This window comes from Octodon degus, unplaced genomic scaffold, assembly GCF_000260255.1.
Source record: "Octodon degus isolate 3935 unplaced genomic scaffold, OctDeg1.0 scaffold00012, whole genome shotgun sequence".
Classification (NCBI taxonomy): domain Eukaryota; kingdom Metazoa; phylum Chordata; class Mammalia; order Rodentia; family Octodontidae; genus Octodon; species Octodon degus.
The window spans coordinates 6,312,374-6,336,452 of record NW_004524588.1 but is presented as its reverse complement, the minus strand read 5'-3'; the positions used below and the strand labels follow the sequence as shown (position 1 = coordinate 6,336,452).

The 24,079-nt window shown below is 40.1% G+C and overlaps 1 protein-coding gene across 3 annotated transcripts in view; it reads right to left on the bottom strand.

Moving 5' to 3' along the window:
- The window catches only part of Ptpro (protein tyrosine phosphatase, receptor type O), a 265,902-nt gene that overhangs the window by 79,302 nt on the left and 162,521 nt on the right, over window positions 1-24,079 (bottom strand). For all 3 annotated transcript variants that reach the window (XM_023709537.1, XM_004626095.2, XM_023709538.1), the window contains exons 7-12: window positions 20,238-20,434; window positions 9,030-9,150; window positions 8,166-8,359; window positions 6,868-6,979; window positions 2,318-2,469; window positions 651-771 (exon numbers count right to left, since the gene is read on the bottom strand). In XM_023709537.1, the coding sequence (XP_023565305.1) occupies window positions 651-771; window positions 2,318-2,469; window positions 6,868-6,979; window positions 8,166-8,359; window positions 9,030-9,150; window positions 20,238-20,434 (897 nt within the window). The remainder of the gene's footprint in view (window positions 1-650; window positions 772-2,317; window positions 2,470-6,867; window positions 6,980-8,165; window positions 8,360-9,029; window positions 9,151-20,237; window positions 20,435-24,079) is intronic.

The following is a 24,079-nucleotide window of genomic DNA, read 5'->3' as shown; positions in this document are numbered from 1 at the left end:
TTTAATCTTGAATTGCTCATTCCCCCATGTATTTTTATACTCCCAAGGGCTACTGATCTAGTAACTTTTCTAGAAACTCAAACTTACTCATTTTACCCATGGTGTAGGCATCAGGCAATTTCATTGTCTTTCAGAGTAGTATTTGCACATATGCATTAGGAATCTATATTATTTTTAATAAATCATTTTTCTTTCTTCTTGATTTTATATCAGAGTTATGATGTTTTTCCAAATATGAAAAGCAGTATACAGGTAATTTTATCTATGTATTTCTATTTAAGATAATAACGAGAACATTATATAATATTTATTTGTAAAGAAAATGTTGTCTGATAGGTTTAAAACAATGCACTAGGTGTTCTCTGAGGTCCTTTCAACCCTAAAATTCTTAAATTACTTGGTTCCTCTGATAAAGAAAACATAACACCTTTGGTTCACAAAACAGTAGATCTCCTACTCCTAAAAACTTATTCCAAGTTGAAAATGGTCTTTTGGTAACACGAATGTCTATTTTCTATGTGTAAAAGTGAATTAGCTATTTTACTATTATTATTTCGTTCACTCAAAGAACTCCTGCTGGGTCACATGGTGCCAACACTGGTTCTCCCAGCAGGACTCCCTGCACGCCCACACCTGTGCACTCGCCTTACCCAATCTGACTAGGTGGAGTGTGGAGGTATTGCTTCCTCTTTCAGTACAAGCTGTGACTGAGAGATTGTAGATGTCCCCCGGAGGCAGGCTGAGGATTGCGGTCATGACATTGCGTGTTACCTGAAAGATCATCAAAATCAAGGACCCGAAGTTGGAATGAAAAAGGTAGCACACCACTCTACACAACTACAAGGCTACAACAGGCATACCGTTTCTGCTCCATGCAATAATCCATTGGTTATATCATGGGTAAATTATGTTATTTGAAAATCCCATACATTCCTCAACTGGGTAGGATGCAAGGTAATTTAAAAATTCATACCATCTATCATCTAGAAAAATGTTATAATTCATTCTCTTATTTGGAATAGATATTACTACAGTATTTTCCCACATATAACAGAATTGAGAAATACAAAGACAATAGCTGAGTTACTAACACCATACATTCTGCGACTCTCAGAAGAAACCTAGCTATGTTCAAAGATGTATGAGTTTCTACAGGAAGACTATGTTTCCAGTCCTCCCATACAGCTAGAGGGACCACGTGACCTAAATCTGACCAATGGAAAGTAAGTGGAAGTCACATGGATAGGTGCTGTTCAGTTCCCAAGGGCTGGGCTTCCATGTGCTCTCCTTTCCCATCCTATGTGCTGGAGAAGCAATGTAACATTAAATCTTCCCATGGGCAGATGGGAATTCCTATCTGGATTAGATGAAGCAAGAAAGTAGAGAGGACCTAGGCAACCTTTAGACCAGAGATGTCTGTTGACCCAGGTCTATGTTAGGAAATGGACATAGATCTCTCTCTCTCTCTCTCTCTCTCTCTCTCTCTCTCTCTCTCTCTCTCTCTTTGTATTTTAGGGAAAGGTCTACTGGGTGTTCAGGGTCTCACTACTAGATTGGACTTGTAGTGATCCACCTGTTTACAGCCTCCCGAGAGCTGGCATTACAGGCGTACACCACCACGTCCAGTCTCAATTGCTGTCGCAGTGCACCCCAGGGGCGGGGCTGACACGGCATAGATTTCTATTTTGTTGGAATTTTTTTCTTGTTTTTATTACAGTTGTTTAGCCTACATCCTAATGTTGAAAAGTTTAATAAGCCAGACATGGTGGCACATGCCTGAAACCCCAGCTACTTAGGAGTCTGAGGTAGGAGGTTCAACAGTTCAAGGTTAGCCTGGGCATCTTAGTAAGAACTTGTCACAAAATTAAAAAGTGCTAAGTGTTGGGATGTATCTTAGTGGTCAAGGGTTCCTGGGAAAATACGCACACACAACAACAACAACAACAACAACAACAATAACTTAATAAAGTGGGAGGAGAGAGAGTAATAGTCCGGTGATATGTGGAAGAAACATTGAAATATGTTAATTGTAGTTTTTTGCACAATTCTTGACACCCTAAAGGAAAGCTCCAAATCACAACTGTAAATATGTCTAAAATCCAAGTTTCAGTCAGAGTTTGTTGTTTAGGACCCAAAGGTAAGTTCTATGAAAGGGCAAACAATTTGTGGGGGGCCAACTTATCTCCAGAGCCAAAACTAGTGCCACTTAGCAGGCAAATACTGTTTCAATGTTTCTAGCAATGTTTGCTTAGCAGTTTTCAACAGTGCACCCAACTATATGTCCAAATGTCTGACACAGGGAATCAAAGTAACATACGCTCTTCTTAATTTTCTTCTTTCCCTCGGCAACGACCATCCAGTGCAACATTCTGGAGTGAGACAGGTCAGTTGTGTCATCCCCGTAGGTCCAGCTGATGTATAAAAGACTGTTGAAATATTCCACGGAAGTGATTTCTGGAGCCACAGGGGCTGCACGGGAGAGAACAACCGCCATTTAGGGCAGGAGACTCATTAAAGTTCTTAGGAGGCCAGGGGATCCCCAGTAAATTAGCTTAGGGAATTCAGGTTCACAACACAGGATAGGCCTGCAGCGCCTGGATCCCTCAGGATCAGGATGCGGGTTGGGGGCATGGGTCAGACACATTTCACGGGATCCCGTACTGTGCCTCTGAGACACATTTGTGCACCAGGCTATTAAGATCTTTTATATGAATTACAGTTACAAGATTTTTCTTTTAGATGTTTGCTTGTTTGGGTTATGTAATGAATGATTGAACTACATAGTGTATGTCTAAATGTAAAAAAATTATTATAATAAAAGGTACATCGTCACTAATCACCTTCAAAATACTCCTCCGCGCTTCTGGCGCACTTATTATTCCATCTTGCTCGCCCCTTTCTGAAGCCTCTTTCATGAGTGTGTTTATCAGCTGTGAGAAAAAAGTGCTTCTCATAAAAGTGGAAAGGCGGGGTCATAGACACGTTCTGAGGTGTCCTCGTCTACCTTAATCTCTGCTTCTGGCGCCTTGTGATTTCTAGCTCTCCCCCAAAGTCAAAATGTCCATGTGAGGGAAAAGCTTTGAATTCATCCAGGAGATGGAGGCAGCCATAACAGCCAACTAAAATCACTCACAGAAGAGGATTTCTAAAACTGCCTTAGAAAGTGACAAGAGGGCTGGGGAGATATTTAAGCGTTAAGTGTCTGCCTGGTAAGTGCAAGGACCTGGGTTCGATCCCCGGTACTGTACGTCATGCCAGCCACGGAGACCGTGCATGGTGGTACACGCACCTCTAATCCCAGCACTGGGGAGGCTGAGACAGGAGGCTCACTAAGAGTCTGAGCTGCATAGTGAATCCCTGCACCAAATAAGTAAACAGATAAATAAATAAATGATTAAGAAAAAGAGAAAAGAAAGTGACAGAAATGATGGAATAAATATATTTGAGTGAGGGGGAATGTTTGCATGACGATGTTCCCTTTATTGTAATTCATTTTTTAAAAAGGTAAACATTCACCATATTTTTGATCATCTCATATTTGCTACATCAAACAATTCCTATTAATAGATACTAGCGAATTTATTGTTTAAACAGTATTGGAAAACTTGAGGTCTTGTAATAGTAAATCTCTCTCTTATTTCTGTAAAATAACAAGACAGTGACGGTTATAGCTTCATACTTTGCAGAAAGTAGGCTCTTAAATAAACGCTGCTGAAGTAGTAAAGGAGAGAAGGGATTTTTTTTTTATCATACTGAAAAGCTGAATTCCAATGGCGAACTCATTTTACATTCTAACACATTTAAATTTTTAAAAATTTGTGCCGGATATAACTCAGCAGCATAAGTGCCTGCCTGGCAATTGCAAGGTCCCAAGCTCAACTCCTGGTACCTAAATAAATAAATACACAGATAAATAAATAAAATAAAATTTTGCTACCTGAGTAAAAAAATTCTTTGCCAGCATTATGAAATATGAGCTTTGAGAGTGTATTTCAGTTATTTTTTAAACAACTGGTAATTTTTTTTTTTTTTAAACCAGTGATTGAACTCAGGACCTTGCACTTGCCAGGGAAGCACTTATTCCACTGAGCCATCTCCCAGGCCCCCAAAATGGCAGAAGGCTTTTCTTTTTTCTTTCTATGAAGCTTCCAGTTGCCTTTAGTGCAGGTCTGGTTTGGCTTGAGTACCTGGTCATTCTGAAGATTTGAAGAAATAAATAAGTCTGATTGAGCCTAAGTGGCATGTGAAAGCTGATTCTGAGATGTGGCACAAAGCTAACTAAAATATTTGGCAAAAATTTGTATAAATCATAAAGAATCATGTTTTCTAATGTCTGCCCATATTTATGGCAAATATCCATAGAATTTTTGTTACCTGAACAGAAAGAAAAAAGAAAAATTCCTGGTAGTTGGGAAATAGGACTCGCATTTATTCTGATGGCATGTTTCAGGTTATTCTAATTAAAAACAGCCATGGTTTCTTTATAACTACTCAATACATTCCCAACGCACTTTCCCATATCATTTATACATACATTTCTTCAAAAGACATTTTCTGATGTCTACGTTGAGCAAGGACAAAACAACATTTCAAAAATTTAAAAACCCTACACTTGCACTACATCTTTAGATTTTTGTACCTCAAATTGCTGCTCTAAGATCTAGTGTACTGCTAAAAGGCCACAAGATGTCACTATTTGTTAGTTGTCACTTGGTATTTAGCATCGCTACTATGAACTTGATTTGCGAAGTCACCTAAAAAAGTCGGTAGACCTCAGGGCCTGACAGGTCACAGTTCTTTGTCCCTGTTTCCTGCTGTACTACACAAATGGGAAGCTTATGTTAAAATGCAAAGCACGGGAAAGGAAAGCACGAGGTTTTCTTTCGGAATGATGTGAGAAAGACTCCCACCATGCCCCACCCCTCCGCAGAGCTAGCGTGCTAAGTAGTTTCAAAGAACAAGCATAAATACATATATTTGAATAGTTCTTTCCGTTACATAACTTAGTTCTGACGCTGCACTGTGAGGTAGTATTATAGCCATTTCATGCTAGTGGGAATGGACACTACCTGTGTCAATATTGTAAAACATTAGAGATGATAAATATGATCACAAAGTAGATCAAATCAGAGACCACTGGTGTCAACACGCCTGAGTTGCTTATCCCAGGAAATCGGAAGAAATTCCTGAAGATCTGCTGTACACAGTTGACTGCTTAGGCAAATAGCTCATCCAGTAACCGTGGTTGATCTGGTCTTGTCACACTCCCCCGAACACACCTAATCCAACCTCAGTCAGCTTTCACCTTGAACTACTGGACCAGAACCCCTCCCATGAGGGCACTGAGTCCTGTTACTGTCTTATTTCTGACATTACTCTCTTATCTAGTCCATTCTGAGGCCATGCAAGGACTACGGCTGGTGGTGTCCAATAGACAAAGTTCTGCTCTGTTAACCAGCAGACAGGCAGTGTTTCGGAGAGTTCTATTGACAAAGGAAGCTCCAGATCTTAAAGATAATATGTTCAAAATTCTGCAGCTAGAAACGAGCAGACCCAGGCTCCAACACTGTGTCATTTTCAGAGAGCTTTCCTGACTGAGAAGGGAAACATAATCTCTAAAGTTAATAGAACTGAGCTGTAAGGACTATTAATATAGTAAAATTTATTAGAATTAGATATGTGATTATTAACATAGCCAAGAGATTAATGCAGTGTTTGTCAAATGCCTGCTGTTTTCTCTTCTTCTGTCATTCTTTTACTTATCTATTATAATTTTACTGGCTCATCGAGAGCAGAGTGCTCAGGGTGGTAGTAAAAAACAGTGAGATGTAAATTCATTGAGTAATTCACATCTGATTGATTTTCCTTGTTTTATTGATAAACAGGGTAAAACCAGATGACCAGTGGGGAAAGGATTTTGACAAAATAATTCATTGTCTGAGCAATAGTTTTCTCTTCTGGTTTCTCTGTCCAACAAAAAGTTCTTGAAAATCCTAGTTCAACATTTGAACACAACTCGGGTTAGTGTTTCTCTGATCAACTTCCCTGTTTCATTACTTTCTCTAATGGTTGATGATGTAGTTACATAATTTAAGGCTTTTCAGGATTTAAGACTAATAGTTATTTAAGCTCCTAAAGGCAATGTTATGTATTGTGCTAAGTAGCTTATTCAAGAGCTAAATACAGATAGATGATAATAGAGATAATGCATACCCTTCTCTTCCCATTTTACACATGAAGAAAACTGAGCCTTAGAAAAATTAATTTGCTCCAATTCACATGTGCTCTGGGGCAAAGTTGTGATCCAGGTCCAAGTCTTTCTATCTCAAAAGCCTCTTATCTTCTGCAATGGTCTTTACTACACTGTGCCTGTGACTTTAAAAACTTTTAATTAGTGGGGTCTTGGGTTCAATCCTCAGTAATGCAAGGGAAAAGAAAAGCTTACTGAATAAGGAGGCAATTAGACATGGAAGCTCTCTAGCACACATAACGACTACATGGGTGAAGTCAATGGTGTGCAGTATGGAGCCAAAAACTCGGCTTGCTACACCTCTATGCCAGGCAGTCCCAATGGGAGAGCACAAGGATAGCAACTCAGGATAAAGTTAAGGGGCAGTAAGTCAGAGTAACACTGATATTTTAATTTTCACAGATTATCAACTAAGTAAGTAATGAATGATCTTATCTTTCATGAAACCAATGTTCAATCAGGGGTAGGTGAATGGCCCTTTCTGGAGATGTAACCTCTTAGTATCCAATCAAAAAATCTCTCTCTCTCTCTCTCTCTCTCTCTCTCTCTCTCTCTCTCTCTCTCTCTCTCCTTTCCTCCCTCCCTCCTCTCTCTCCCATTTCCCACACACCACTCACCTGTTATGAAACTTATGGTTGAACTGTCACAACAACTCAACTCTGGATCTCCCCACGTCACCATGGTTACCCGAAAGTTGTAGTACCAGGCTGGTAACAGATTAGCTATTCGCTGAATGAGGAGACAAAAAAAAAAAAAAAAAGCAAGGAGACAAAAGACTAAGAGAAAAAGTGATATTTTTGAAGTAGATTTGCTTTCACAAGGTCAACAAATTAATCCATAATTTTTGTCCTCCTATGTCTTTTGTATTTCTTTTTTTTTCCTGAAATGAAGTGAGCCATAAAATGAAATACAAAAAGATAAACTCAAAGAGTATTCAAAGATACAGAAAATAAATATTTCTATTTTGGCCTTATTTTGTAAGGTCTTAAATTATATCACACAGTGAAAGAGCACTTATTTGTGACTGTACATGAACTGTATCACCTTACTTCTAAGGCAAGTGGCCTCTCATGACTTTGCATTCTTCCAGCGCAGACTGTGAGCTGGGGTGATGCCGGATGGTAATCACCAGGCTCATCTACTGGCTCTTGAGCCAATCAAATTTCATACATACCTTGTGGGTAATTTGAAAACTTATTCCAGATTTAAAGAGCAATTTTTTTCTGTGCTCTTGACAAGCATACTGTCACAACCTAAAATATAGATATTTAGCTGATCTATAGATATCCAGAAGAATCACAAGAGGTAGTGTCAGTGCACTGCTGGAGGCCAAGGGAAACCTTGTTTCTCTTCCTCTGGGAGTGAGAGCAAGAATAAGCTCTTGATCATTCTATTCTGCATTGAGGAAATTCACTAGGAAAAAATGGTTGATTGGTGGGTAATTTCACTTTAGGGAAAAGCTAGTTTCTCACAACTGTCTCCCTTGAAAGATAAAATCAGGCTGAAGAGATAGCTCCATGGCAGCACCTGCCTGGCGAGCACAAGGACCCGCACAAGGACCCGAGTTTGATCCCAGTGCTGCATGATGTGCTGGCCCTGGAACGGGGTGTGGTGGTGCATGCTTTTAATCCCAATGTTGGGGAGGCTGAGACAGGAAGATCGCTATGAGTCTGAGCTGCATAGTCAGACCCTGTATCCAATAAACAAACACAAATGATAAAATCAGAACCAAAAGCATTTAAAAAAAAAATCAACTTAGAAGACCAAAAACCTAAAGCAAAAGCAACTGAAAGTAGAAAGCTACATATGCGCATTGACAAAATGAGTTGATTTACAACCTATTCTGACACATTTGGTCACAGGACAGTGCACCAGTTTCCATAGGGAAAGGAGGCAGCCAGCCAGGGAGGATTACCACGGAGGCTGTTAAGGAGACGGTCGCTGCGATTTCGTAGTAGGTTGTCCACTCAGAAGTCATTGTCACAGGGTTGAAATAAAACATTTCCACCACGTATTTTCTAAATACTCCTAAGTAAGGTCTGGTCCAGCTCAGAACTACTGCTGTGGGTCCCAGGGGGTACAGCATTAAATCCTTTATTCCAGTGGGAACTAAAAAGAAGAGAGGTGGGGAGAGATGGAAGCACATGGAGAAAGAATGGTCAATATCTTGGCAATGACTAATGGCATGCAACTTCAGTATCCATTTTCATCCTCCTGATGTAACTACTAGAAATGAAAATAAATGTATTTGCTTCTAAATTTGTCCTAAATAGTAAATGCATATTTATTAGAATCGTCCCTTTATATCAGCAGGGTCCAAATTTGTGACCTCAGTGACTGATGGATAGAAAATATTCCCCTGCATCTGTGTTGAACATGTGCGTACTCTTTGCTTGTTATTATTCCTTAACCAATATCAACTGTGTAGCATTTAAGCTGTATTAAGTTTTAGAAAGGATTCAGCAATGTAATGATAGCCAAAGGTGTTAGAAGGTCGTGTGTAGATTATATACATATATCATGAAACTTTACATTAAGGGACTGGAACCTCCATGAATTTTGGAGTCCGTGTGTGTGTGTGTGTGTGTGTGTGTGTGTGTGTGTGTGTGTATGTATACACATGTGTGTGTGGTTCTAGGAAGCAACCCCCCTGTGAATATTAAGAAACTACTGCGCTCTGAAGGCATCCAGACTATGGCTTGCCCTCATATAACACTTCCATCTAAGCCAATAATAAGTTGTATTTTACCTTGCACCCCACTTGGGGCTAGCAACCTACCAATGGCAAATGTCACGGGATCTGAAGGTGGTCCAATCAAAGGTCCTTTTCTTAGGTAAACCACAACCTGGTACTGGGCACCAGGAACCAGATTTTCAATAACAGGTTTGCTTGAATTCACCTTTAAAACAAACACCAAGGAGTTTTATTTAGAGCTCGGCTTTCAGAATGTGAGACAGAGCCTGACGTAGTATTCAGAGGCCTATTATTATTATTATTATTATTATTATTATTATTATTATTTTGAGGAACCACAGTTGACTTTGAAATCCCAAAGCCTTTACTCATACCAGCAAAGGTTAGATTTTAAAATTAGGAATGAATTATAGTTTATGTAGACCCTGAAGGGAACCCAGAACGTCCAATTTTATGGCTTGATTTAATAAGCCCCATGAGCTGCTTTGTATGCGTCAATGTCAACTGTAACTCCACACATGAGAAACCCATCAGCGCCTAACCATAATCAAATCAGCAATACCAGAAGGATACTCTGACATCCTAAATTGTAGTGTCAGCTGATTCCACGCAAAGATCAGTGCAGAAGTGTCTTCAGTCGGTCATCACTTAGAAGCACAGAATATCTGATTATAGAAATGGAAATGACCTCAGAGCTTATCCAGTTCAAATCTCTCATTTAATAGATTGAGAAAGTAAACCCAGAGAAGGGCCAAGTTCACATATTTAAAGTCATCGTTGCGACTAGAATCCTGTATTGTGACCTCCAATCTACACTATGAGCAAGTTACTGGAGAAAGCACGAAGATATACTATACTGTATTTGCAAACACTTTATAAGACTGTTGTAACCTTAAAATTAATGTTAGAGTATTTCTCATTTAGATGAACTCATCTTTACTGTCTTTTAAGAAAACTATAGGTTATATACAAATAGAAATGCTATACAGAGAGAAATAGTAGGAATATATAGATAAATATAAAGGATGTATTAAAATTGAATACTAGTGTGCACAAGAATCACTAATTCAGCTAAAGGTTAATAAATGAGCTGCTCTGGGTCAGCCAAATAGCTCAGCGGATAAAGCACCTGCTTAGGCAGAAATAGGGACCAGGAGTTCGAACCCCAGGCGTGCTGAAAGGGCGATTGGGACTGGGCGGGGTGGCCCGCGCCTGTAATCCCAGTGCTTGGGAGGCTGTAAACAGGAGGATCACTATGACTTCAGTCTACACAGTGAGGCCCTGTATACCCTGTCCTCAAAAAAATACAAAAAATTAAAAAATTAAAAAAAAGCAGTGAGCTACTCTGCCTCTTGGAGCTTCTAATATTTAAGACAGGCTTGCTTAGTGGAAAGAATATAAGATCTTGTTTTGAATTTCCTGAAATCAAATCTTGATTTTACTCTCTGTATAAGATTTGGGATAGAGTAATAATTTAAAAATTTTATCTTGGTTTATTCTTTGCTAAAATGTAAGGAACAATACTTGACAGAGTTTTGAGAACACTCAATCCCTAGTATCAACAAACATTAAATCTTTTGATCACATTCTGATCTCTGTGATACATAAAATTGTTGAATTGCTGTAGGAAGGAACACAGATCAATGGAGAACAATAGTGTTGTCAGTTAACATATGCACTAAGTTTTTTTTAAGCATCATTAAAGTTTTAAGGATGAAGAGTACTGGTGACACGCTATGACATTTAAACTGATGATACAAAATAGAAATTGTACAATCTGACTTCCAGCTTGCTCTGTGCAAAAGTAGGAACAACATGCCAACATTTCTTTTCCATTGACGTGAAAAATTAGATTGAATTAATAAATTAGCATTTCCCTTCTTCCTTTGCTATTCGCGCATCACATCAGAATTTCTTGTCCAAGTTTTACATCTTTAATTCTGCTAGGATCCTTACACACAGATTGTTGGCAAGACATGCTCCTCTGAGAGAAACCCTTCAAGACACAAACTCTGAGTGGAGAACATGCTTTGTATACACAGCTAAGCAGGACATGTACTACCCTTTAAGCCAGGCATGATGGGGTGCTTAGCAGCTTGGGACAAGTTTGAGGCCAGTCCAGCCATTTAGTGAGAAACTCTTTTATTTGCCTCAAACAAAAAAGTAAAAAAAAAAAAAAATCTGTGGCTGCAACACAGCACCAGTTTACCACCACCACTACCAGCAAAAAAAAAAAAAAAAAAAAAAAAAAAGTAACTAAAATGAAATACATCCTAAAGACAAAATTACTACATGCTCATTTAAACATTGCTCACAAAGGGCTGGCTAAATAGCTCAGCTTATTAAAGTGCCTGAAAGCAGGCACAGGGGCCTGGGGTTCCATCCCTGGGTCTGTGGGGCCGGCCCCACCCCCAGGTCAAGCTGAGGTGGCAACTGAGACTGGGTGTGGTGACTCGCACCTGTAATCCCAGCACTTGGGAGGCTGTAAACAGGCGGATCACTACAAGTCTGATCTAGTAATGAGAACTTGTGCACTCTGTAGACCCTTCCCTAAAATACAGAAAAAAATAAAAATGAAAATAAATAAAAATTGTTCACAGAAGAGAAAAGCAAATTAAGTAAACTGGAAGTCATCTGTTCTCCATGGGTCAGGTCTTGACATTTTGGTAGGACCTTTTCTAGCCCTTCCTGTAGCAGATGCACATATATGATAAGCTACTCAACCATACATGCTTCAGATAGTCAGCAATGCTCCCAATTTTAAGCTTAACACAGTGCAGATGTCATACCATTCCAGCAGATGTTCACCAAGCTCATTTACCACAATTGCTTATTTAGAATATTTGAGATGGGGCCAGCCAGGATAGCTCAGCAGACTGAAGCACCTGCTTAGGCAGATGCAGGGTCAGAGGTTCAATCCCCAGTGTGCCGTGCTGGCTCTGCCTTTGAGGTGCACTGAGGCAGCGAATGAGACGGGGCCTGGTGGTGTGCACCTGTAATTCCAGAACTTGGGAAGCTGAACACAGGAGAATCTCTACAAGTCCAATCTGTATAGTGAGACCCCATAGACCCTGCTCTAAATAAAATTAAAAAAAGAATATTTGAAATAACCCAAGGCATATAGAGTATAGATTGTTGTAGAGTAACGTTAAAGTTACTTTAGTTTGATAATATTTTCGTCAGTAATTGATTCTGGGTATTCACACGAATACTTGGAATCACAGCCATTTAAATACTATGCCCTAAATTTAAAATATTCATCCTAGAGAAATTGTATTTTTTTTTATAGAAAGCAGCTATACTCTTTATTTAAAGAAGGCAATGGAATTGCAAAATACTTGCCTTGGTAACAAATTATAAACACCAATTTCCCTCCCACACCTGAATATTTGTTGAGCTGCCAACCTATGCTGTATTTACATTATTATCCCTCTGTGCCAGTTCATCTAGAATCTTTCTTTCTTTCTTCTTTTTATCTATCTCTATCTATATACCTATCTATCTATCTTCCTATCTATTTATCATCAACTGATTAATTTATCTCTGACAAATAACAATTTATATTTATGTGGTATAATATGATGATTTGATCTATGCATAAATTATAGGAAGATTACCCAACGCTAAATGAGCTTATCTACCTCCTCATCATTTTACCATTTTATTTTTTATGGTAAGAACATTAAAAATCTGTAGAGCAATTTTGGAATATATAGTACGATTATTATCTGGGGTTGCAATACAGTCCAACAGCGCTTTTAAGACTCATTCCTCTAGTCAAATTATGCTTTTTGATTGCTCTCTCTCCTTTGATTTTTCTCTCCTCTTTGATTTTTCTCTTGTTCCCATATGTCCAGCTTCTGGTAATAACCCTTCCCTGTTTCTATGAGATTGGTTTTTATAGGTGGCACATTTATGTGGATCACACAATATCTCTCATTGTGCGCCTGGCTTATTTACCTTAAGATAATTTCCTCCAGGTACAATGATATTGTTGTAAGTGACAAAATTACTTTCTTTTAAGAAAGAATATATATGCATATATATATATATATATGCATTCTTTTTTTATTTGATGGGGGCAAGGGTCTACAGGGTGTTCAGGATCTTACTACTAGATCGGACTCATAGTGACCCCCTTGTTTATAGCCTCCCAAGAGCTGGGAGTACAGGTGCCCACCACGCCAGTCTCAGTCGCCATCTCAGGGCACCCCAGGAGTGGGGCCGGCACAGGAAGCCTGGGGATCAAAACCCTGGCACCTGCTCCTGCTTGCCTTGCAGGTACTTTACTCCACTGAGTTGTGTGGCTGGCTCTTCAGCCTGCAATGTTCTTAGGTCCACTGTATGTCACCGTTTTCCCACTAGCTCTTGCTGTACGTTTGTTCTAGCTGCTCCACTTCTCTGTGGAGGACCTGTAGAGTCACTCCATCTCCCTCCCTTAAATGAAAACACATCCAGCTTAGTCTAAAAATGAATTTATAATCTATGTTTTAGGCATTGCATTGATGACAACATGCAATGCCTAAAACATAGCATCAGGTCATTTGGTCTTTAGCACAAAGCTCTAAGGTAAGTCAGCTTCTTCTACAGCACACATGAAAACACTAAGGTAGAGAAAGACATTGTGACAAGTGGCAACTATTAAAATCAGGCCTGACACCCATGTGTTTGCTGCTGGAGTTTTCAATCTGGAGTCTATCAAGAGGGTGGCCCTGTGACCTCCTCACAGGCAGCGTGTGTAATTCACAGCAAAAGCACTGGCTGGGAACTCAGATTCTTGGGTCCTGGTCACAGATCTGATACCAATTGAATGACTTTGGGAAGGCCCCTTAAATATTCAGCCTACCAATTTCTTTGTTTGCAAGCTGAAAGACTGATTTGTCTATTTTTATTTTGCTATTTAATTATTATAGATTCCTAACATATGGCAAGTTGTCAGAAAATATTTAAAAAAATTTTTTGTGTGTATTTGGTACAGGGTCTCAGTACACAACTTGGACTCATAGTGATCCTCCTGTTTCAGCCTCCCCAGCACTGAGATGACAGGCGTGACAGGCGTGGGCCACCATGCCTGGTTTTGGTGGCTGGCTCATTGCACCTGGGGTGCCAGGGATCGAACCTGGGTCCTTGTGCTTGCCTAGGCAGGCACTTAGACCGGTGAACTATCTCTGTAGCCCCTGTCAGGAAATATTTTATGGACTCAAGTTAGATCACAAATCAGAGCAAATACACATGCATGTGAAACTGAACAATTTTATATCTTTGGAGAGAATGCTGAGGACAGGTTTACTTCCAAAAAGCAGCTGAGTTTTTAAAAATATAACAGTGAGGTAACCCTGACTTTATATTCAGCATAAGTTTATAAATAAGTACCATTACCATGGTTATTTGGGGGGATGTATCACAAAACTTTTTTGCAAGAACATTTGCACAAACATAAAGCTTATTACAGTAAAGATACATTGTAAAGAACTAGGAAATAAATGTGCTCGAAGGGAGGGGCAGGGGGCCAGCCTAATAGCTCAGCGGACTAAAGCACCTGCTCAGGTAGAGTGCAGTGGCCAGGGTTCGATCCCGGGCTTGCTGTGCTGGCCCTGCCCCCAGGGTGTGCTGAGACTAGGTGTGATGGTGCCTGCCTGTAATCCCAGCACTTGGGAGGCTGAACACAGGAGAACCACTATGAGTCTGATCTACATAGTGAGAACCTGTCCTAAATACAGAAAAAATGAATAAATGAAGGGAGGGGCAGTATTTGAGCATCTTCAGGGAAATTCATGCAATGAATCTTGTACTGTAATAAATTAAAAATATTCTTTTTTTTTTTTTGGTGGAACCAGGGATTGAACTCAGGCCCTTGCGCTTGCCAGGGAAGCACTTATTCCACTGAGCCATCTCCCCGGCCCCCAAAATATTCTTCATATGCTTTGCTTATCCTGTGGTAATCAACTGTGTGCATTAATTTCTGTCCATAAGCATAAAGACCTTTTCGTGTCCTCCATCTTCTTCACTGAATCTGGCTCTGTGTGACTTTCCGCTATTCCCCTAAGTCAAAATGACCATGAAAGCTAAATGTTTTGAATTGACTGAGGCAGCCTTGATGGTGCAGCTGAAGATGCTCATGAACGTGTACTCCCAGCGTTGCTTCAGGAGGTAGCAAGATCGATGGGGCGAGTGTGTGCAAAGCCAAGGGGCAACTCTGAGGGAGAGTAATGGCCAGGTATCTTTTACTGTAATAAATCTGTAAAAATTTAAACATTCATGGTATTTGATGAACATTCTGTCTCTCTGTCTGTCTGTCTCATAAGGACATATGCTAGTTAATGTGCATAGTGGACACAGAAGGACTAAAGCCTAAATTTAATACAATTCGGGTTCAGATCTACTTTGCTCTATTACCAGCACCTCACCGAGGACCCACTTCACACACAGTCATACCAGACTCTGCAGAACTGGAGCATTGAGCAGCGACATTGGCAGTGAATGTCACAGACCGTGAGGGCAACATAAAGATTGTGATGCTGTGCCATGGTTGGTGACAGAGGCAAGCCAAAGAGTGAGGCTAGAGAAGAATGAAGCCCTCACAACTGGTGACAGCATGAGCATCCCTAGTCTAAAAGCCCCAGATTGGAAACACTTATACTCTGAAAACTTTTGAGCATGAATATACTTTAAGTAGAAAATTTCTCACCAAGAAACTTTGTTTCTCATATACTATTACTATTAAATGTATAACATTGCCTTTTGATATAAGATGTACAGGGAACATAAATTTTGTTTATAGACTTGCATTCCATCCTCATGTCTCTGTCTCTGTCTCTCATATTCAAATACTACAAAATAAAAAAAAAATTCAATTTTTGATAAGGCATGCTCAAAGTGTATTAAAAGGTGTTTATTTTAGAACTATATTTTGAGTTTTCTACTTAATATAAATACAGTACCACTGAATATAGAACTACAGAAATATTACTGTTTCCCTAGCTCTAAATTGATGAATCCTGGCGAGATTATCTTATACATTTCTTTGTTTAATGGCCACATGACTGTCAGCTAATTTTTCCTTTTTCTGTCAATTTTATTATTTTTAAAATTCATTTTATTGGTACACTTTAGAAATACTTAATAATAACATTCATCATAAGGACTTTGTATTTGCACATGATAAATCTCGATTATTCTTTTTCCCCTCCCTTCAACCCATTTCTTTCTCATTTGAACAGCATTTATGTGTGTGTGTGTGTGTGTGTGTGTGTGTGTGTGTGTGTGTAGAGGGAAAATGTGTGAGAGTAGTATAACAGTAACAAAATAATCACAATGTAACAATAATATGGTTTTCAAAAAATTTCATGGCTACTGAAATGACACTTAAGGCAGTATTCTAGTTCCCACAATTCACTTGAAATGTCAGCCCTTTTGCCCATCCATGGTCTTCACCAGTTTCACGTTTGCTTGTTGAGAGGGCATCAATAACATGAACTTAGACTAACCTTTCCTGGCTCACTTACAATTTTTAAGATCTAGCTGGCTCGATAGCATGTTGAAGCCTTATGCTTAAGTGAAGTGAATGGGAAACACATGTGTAAATATTGCACTGTCTCTCTGATGTGAGAGACCAAAAGTGTAGATAAAGGATTAAAATATATAGCAAATATCGTGAAATAGAAAGAATATGTTCAGGGACCAGGGAGATGGCTCAGTAGAATAAGAGCTTCCCTGGCAAGCACAAGGGCCTGAGTTCAATCCCTACTTCCAGAAAAAAAAAAAAAACCCCAAAAAACGTTCAAGTGGGAGGGGGAGCTAGGAAAAGATGCACAATTTGTACATCAGATGGCATAGGAAGCAATGACCCCTGGCCATCTGAATTCTAGGTTGTTGTCTGGGAGGCAAACATTTTTCTGCTGGTTATCTTGGGTGTGGAAAGGAAGATATTGAGCTGCACAATGCACTATGGTGATTAGCTAATCAGTGAGAGTATTTACCACTTAATTTAACTCAAGTGGCTTGCTTCACAAGCAAAGGTTTATCTCAGCACTCAACAGCTTTTGGTGTTCCAGAGGCCAGACTCCTGCACCTATCTTAACACTTCACAATTACTCCCCGTCCAAGCCTGACACATGCCTAGTTTTCATGGGAGGAATGAAAATGTCCAAAGGGTTTGTGCATGAATAGGTAATTCAGGTTTTTTCTTCCTTTGGAGAAGACAATGTGCTTGCCAGACACAAAAATCTACCTAATGTCACCTTATGGAAAAATATAAGTAAATTTTAGGTCATCAGGCCTGGGCTCCACGTTCTCAGGGGTTCTTTCTGTATGTAAGGTCGGCTCTTGGCTCCTGATGCACATTCCTCTAGCGGTGGGATGAGCTATGTGCATTCGCCGCTGTCGGCCCCACGGTTCTCCTGCACCTGCCCTTCATGCCCCCTGAGGAGGCTCACACCCATCATCCTTCTAAACTTTTGCCACTTGTGATGTGAGATTACTTTATGTGCTTTTTAAACTTCCCAGTCATTCTTTTTAGCAAACATGCATTGCTTTTATAGTTTTTTTAAAATGAAAATATATTTTTCAAAAAAGAAAAACAAGCAAAAAACAAAACGGAACATCAACCCTTCATGTGGTTGTCATTCTCCTCCCCTGGAAAGTTTTCCTGACCAATTTCCAGACTCTCTAAACCCTGCTTCCCTATTACTCATGCCCAGCGCTTTCTTTCTTTCTTTTTTATTGAGAAATAAACATGAATGAGACAGTTTCAAAGCTGATTAATAGGACAGTTTCAATAACCAATACATTGTACATTGTTATCTTCTTAGTCGTTATTCACAGTACAAGAAGCAGACAGGATATCCTGTCCAAACACTATTAGTACACCTCTTTCTACTCATTGAATTAAGCAAAAGTAGCTGTATATCTATCCTATTTTGTATATATAAATACAAAATGATCTTTCCTTTGTATCCCTTTTCTATTTAATTTTTTTTTGTCCTGTCAGAGGTGGATATTCTATTGGCATCTAAATACTATAGGTGTTTGAATTCAGCTAAACAATCCAACACTGTCTAGTAGTCTATAATATTAGTGGGTTATCCTCATAAGTTATTGACTTGAGCCTGTTACAGCTCAGGATGAGCTTTATTTTTATGGCTTTATTTTATATACGTTGTTTTTATACTTTTCTGCCGGATGGTGAAGACCAAGGTAAAGCAGGACCTATGCAACAAGAGTTGTAGCTTTTGGGCTGCAGAGATGGCTCAGTGGTCTAAAGCGCCTACTTGGAACAAGCTTGGCAAAGCACAGGGACCGCGGTTCAATCCCCCAGCACCACATGCCAGCCAGCCGCGCCCCCTGGTGGGCTGAGCTGGCCACACACACACACACACACACACACACACAATAAATGTTAAAATAAAATTAAAAAAAAAAAAGAGTTGTAGCTTTTGGGTCTGATAAGGTCAGTGAAATCCCCTCAGGATTTATCCTGAGATCCTGTACCTCAGATTGTAGATCCTTTGTCAGTGTCAGTCATAAGGATGAGTCACGGCAATTGCTTGGCCAATGTGCTCTCTGTGAAAGCCTGAGAGAGTGTTTTCTCTCCATGTGACACTCCCCAGGCACAATATACATCATCGATCATATTCCTCTGTGACTCCATAATCTTGATCAGAAAATCTGGAGCACAACTGAGTTACATGTTGTTACAGTACAGGTTCTCCTATGTCCCGAGTCTTCACTGACTTTGAAAGGCTAGGGCCAGAATGTTGGCTGACCTTGCAGTCCTTCCTTTTCTCCAATTTTGAACTGCTAATTTAGGTTGTTAACCCTCCAGAAGAGAAGCTAATTATTAACCTGCAATATATGCAGTTTGGTTTACCCTATCCGTCTAAATAGCAAACATCTTTGTCATATCATGGAACAGGTATTTTCCATCAAATATTGATATGTTGAACTTTAAGTCCTTACAGAATATGAAGGAAAAATAATTTTATAAAAGTAGAAATAAACATTTACATATTTTTACAAAGAAATTTAGAAATCTAACCATATACAGAATTGTAACAGGACAGACTTGTGACTTTTTTTTTCTTATTCTTGTGTTTTTTTTTTTCATTTATTACCCTTTAAAAAAATCTTTACTTGAGAGACATTATGGCAATAAATGATATGTCATGACAAGAAGTACATATTTAGAAGACCAGGATGGCAGGCACTCCAAGCACGACCCCTCTATTACACATCGCCATCTGCAGTACAGTCACCTGGCTCACAGGCATCAGCATATAGAGTTATGTATAGTACAGTCAGGGTGAGAATCCCACCAGCCAACCACTAGTCTCAAAAACCTGTTGATGTACCCCAGGATCACTGCCCCACCCATCTTGCCCAGCGCTTTCTTCTGTGAATTCACAGGCTCTTGCCATCAGGACAAAAGTCATGAGGTTACTCAAAGTTACCCACTTTCTTATGCTTCTTTTCTTCTAGATCCATCACACCCAGCATCCCTTGATGACAGTGTAAGCCCATAAATTAGCTTAGTTGATAAGAGAAAGGGTAGAAACTTGAACTTAACAGAAACAGATTCAAAGTTTTCAAAGAGTGTTTTAGGCAAAATATCTTCGGTCACACATCTTAAGAAAGAAAGAAAGAAGAAAGAAAGAAAACAAGCAAGCAAGCAAGCAAGGAATAGACTGAATCCAGGCCTTTTTCTCATAGAAATGGAGAATAAAATGAGCTATTATCTTTCTAACAATGTGTGGCCCATTGCTTTTTTGAAGCCCAAACTCCTGGTTGAATCACACATTTAACAGATTTCTGCTGCCAGAAACACATAAGTAAATATTTCTAGCTTCAGACTCTTATGCACTCTGGAGGACCTACACTACTTTCTCTGACTGTGTATTTTACTTTTTGCCTAATGAATCTCCTGATGCTTCTGACTGATGTGTCCTGAGAATTCTTTTTCTGTGATGGAAGTCAGTGAATGTGCAACCCACCCTACGGATGCCACGGATCCAGGTTCCCCATCCTCTGTGTTGAGGAAATTGCCTTAGACCCTGGCTGGTGGACAGCAGGACCCAGCACCTTGCTCTTGAATAAAGAATGAAACTGAAAGAAACGGGCTCCTATGAAGGTTCAGGATATGACTGTAGCAGAAGAGCCATTACCCACTTCTCTCCTGGGTCCTCTCCTAGCTCTGGATGACACTTTTCCCAATACCTCTGCCCTGTACCCTGGGTAGCCTCAGCATGCCTCGGCCTGATCTCTCCTTGCATCTCCCAGGAGGCTGCCACCCTTTACCTGAGTGCAGTACTGCTTTTCCAGCCTCTGGCTCTCCTTTTGCTTCTGGCAGGTCAGCGACACTACGGACACCACAGTGCTGTTGTAGTTCTCCTGGGGGGACGCCCAGGATGTCAGGGCAGTGGTGGAACTTAAAACATGGACGCTCACGTGCTGGGGCTTCTCAGTCAATTCTTCAATCCACTCTCCGGTGGGACCTGAACGTTTGCAATAACACAAGGTACATAGTTATGTTGGTTAGAGGGAAGATTCCAGTTTTTTAAATTGTGCGGGTTTCTGTTAGTCCTTACAAAGACATTCAAAAGGAGACCAAGGTCACACCAGTGGCCCCTTTGGTGCTCTGCGTGGCTGCCTTCCTCAGCACCATTGTCTCCTCATTGACCAAAACACTGAAGCATCGGAACGCTTTTGCAGAGAGACAGCAACTCCACTTCAGTTGGTTGAAATATTTGAGTAAAATCTGCACCTGAAAGAATTTACTGCTAGTTTCAAAAACCTGCTGAAGATTATCAGGATCATTGCCTTAACTGTCTTGTGTATATAAATGTATGGCTTTGCCCCTAGCATGTTTCCTAGCTTTTCTCTTTGCCCTCTCTTCGTTGTTCAATCCTTAAATTCTCACTTTCCTTTTAATTGTGTTATACCTTTCTACTTTTATTTCTTCTTTTGAGTTCTTACGCTAGGGAGACTATGCGATATTTACACATCCTATAATATTTAAATGGCAAAGGAATACCCTTCTCTGACAAAACTAAACAAAAAAAGGGGATACAAATGAAAGATCATTTTATATCTGTATATACAAAATAGGATAGGTACACAGCTACTTTCTCTTAATTCATTGAGAAGATTGGTACTAATAGTGTTTGGACAGGATATCATGTCTGCATCTTGTACTATGAATAACCACTGAAAAGACAACAATATGCAATGTATTAATTATTGAAATTGTCCTACTGATCAATTTTGAAACTGTCTTATTGCTATTTGTTTCTCAATAAAATTAATAATAAAAAAATTACTTTTCTTTTAACAGAGTGAGTACAGCACATGGATATGCCTGATGTGTTACAAGAATCTTTGGTTTCTAGAAGTGAAGGCTCTTAGAGTCAAATTAGCTTCTCCTACAGACCTGTGAAAAAATTAGATATGGCAGCAATGGGAATGAAAAGGCAGGCAGTGACTGTGTCAGGCAGGAAACAGGCAAGGGGCTGGATCTGTGAAATGAGTTGGCTAACACCTGGGCATATGTGGCAGACACAGTGGGTTCCTATTACAGAGTACCTTCACGGAGGTGTTTGCTGTGGGCTCTGCGCTCTTAGGCTGCTAAAGTTTTGCTTAGCACAGAGCCCGTTTCCCAGCAAGGGCTCAAGAAATGCAAGCCTGCGACTTCCTCCTACTTGATCAGGATGTACTTTTTCATCCCCTAAAAGAGAGCTTTTTTTTTTTTTTTTTTTTTTTTTTTTTTTTTTTTTTTTTTTCTTTTTTTCTTTTTCTCAAACTCAGGAGAGGAATGGAGCCAGTTGTTGGGCTGGGGAGGGTACACTCAGGCTCGCTTAGAGCAAATGATGCAAGGGGTATGAGTAGGAATGGAGGACAAAGAGATGCAGCATGCAGTATATGCTAGGCTCTACATTCATATATATGGACTAATCTTAATCCTTGAAGTCTTGTAGGTCTATGATGTAAACACCATTATTAATCTCTGTACAGATAGGATGGATGGAGCTGGGGTTCACACACACAGGAAGTCTGAGTCTAAAATCCATGCTCTCACCCAGCCTGGGACTTCCTGGAGCACAGTGAAATAGTGAAAAGCACTTGGCTTGCAAGTAGAAAAATTGGCCCAAGACTCAAATTTTCTCAGAGGCAACTCTTGGGTAAATGCTCCACTCTCTCTGACTCTCAGTCACTGTGTCTGTCAAATGCACAAGCCAGGAGGTGTTAGGATCGAAAAACACTTTTCTGACGAGCAAACAAACTGAGGTCCAGAGGCCAGAGTTACCTGCCCCAGAGACTGCCCAGAGATAAGTGCTGAGACCTGGTAATCAGCCAAGGTAAATGTCATGGCAAGCTGCCTCGGAATGGGCTGTGTTGTCAAATATGACTAAAATCTAATCGCCATTCTGACATGCGGGAGCTTTCTGTGACTTTTTTTTTTTTTCACATTAAAAATGAGGATAGAAGGCCCTGCCACATAGCTCAGTGGATGAAAGCACCTGCTTAGGCAGATGCAAGGACCAGGGTTTGATCCCTGGCATACCATGCTGGCCCCGCCCCCGGGGTGTGCTGAGACAGCAACTGAGACTGGGCATGGTAGAGCGCAACTGTAGTCCCAGCATTGGAGAAGCTGAAAACAGCAGGATCACTGTGAGTCTGATCTATGCAGTAAGACCCCGTAGACCCTGTACTAAATACAATGAGAGAGAGAGAGAGAGAGAGAGAGAGAGAGAGAGAGAGAGAGAGAGAGAGAGAGAACAGGGGCCACAGAGATAGCTCAGTGGTCTATGCTCCTGCCTAGGCAAGCACAAAGATGTGGGTTTGATTCTCAGTATCTCAGGCTGGGCCAGCCCCGATACACCGAGCCAGCCACCAAAACCAGGCATGGTGACATACACTTCAGTCACAGTTCTGGGGAGGCTGAAACCGGATGATCACTACTAGTCCAAGCTATGTAGGAAGATCCTGTACCAAATACATAAAACTAAAAAATCAAAGAAACAAACAACCAAATGAGGATAATAAAATGTTCCCTTAATAAGACTGTCTGATACTATTATTACATCTACCTTCATTCTCACCTCTGGGAAAGCCTTCAATGCTACACAATTAAAGATGATAGTCCATTGCATATATGTAATTTATTTTTTTGAGACACTGTTTAGGCTGGCAATGCTCAGGACTCAGCAGGCTGTCTTTGAACTTGCGGCACCCCACCTGCCTCAGTCTTCTGAGTGCTGTAGTTACAGGTGTCTGCCCTTATGCCTGGCATACGACAATGTAACAAATTTTAGTGTAGTAGCTGAATACTGGAATGTGTGAAATAACGTGGTCAGAAAAATGGGCTGCGAACATTAGCTGGCGTATGACCACACTGTGTAGAATGAGATTACGTCATTCTAATTTGTTGCTCACCTACCCAGTTAAGTGCAAGCCTTTGTATGTGTCATATACTTCTTAGGACCAAGAATATTCATATCTTGTAAACTTGACAGCTCATTACCATTGGGTAGAATACTATAAACACTTAAATATATCACTCTTTTTATTGTTACAGAGAGAGACTCCTACTGACCTGTGTTTTTCTAGGTGATATTAAAATGTATGTCCTGAAGATTATCATAGATTTCAGCAACTTTGATATATTCTGAATTTTATGAGTTACTCTGGATTCTAGAGAACAACAGAGGAGCCAGTCATGCTGGTTTATGCCGCAATCCCAGCTCTTGGGAGGCTGAGGCAGGAGGATCTCTGTAAGTTCAAGACCAGCCTGAACTACATAGTAAGACCCTGTCTTAAAAAAGAAAGAAAGAAAGAAAGAGCAGAGGGTTTTTTTAATTAAAAAATATTTTATGTATTTGGTACAAGGTCTCACTACACAGCTCAGACTTGTAGTGATCCCTTATTTCAGCTTTTCCAGCGCTTGGAGTACAGATGTGTGCCGCCACACCCAGATTCAGTCACTGGCTCAGGGCTGGCACATCATGCAGCACCAGGGATCGAACTCGGGTCCTAGTACTTGCTTAGGCAGGCTCTGAGACCACTAAGCTATCTCCACAGTCCCAAAGAGCAGAATTTTAACACATCAAAGTGATTCAGTACATAGTTGTGGACTCTACAAA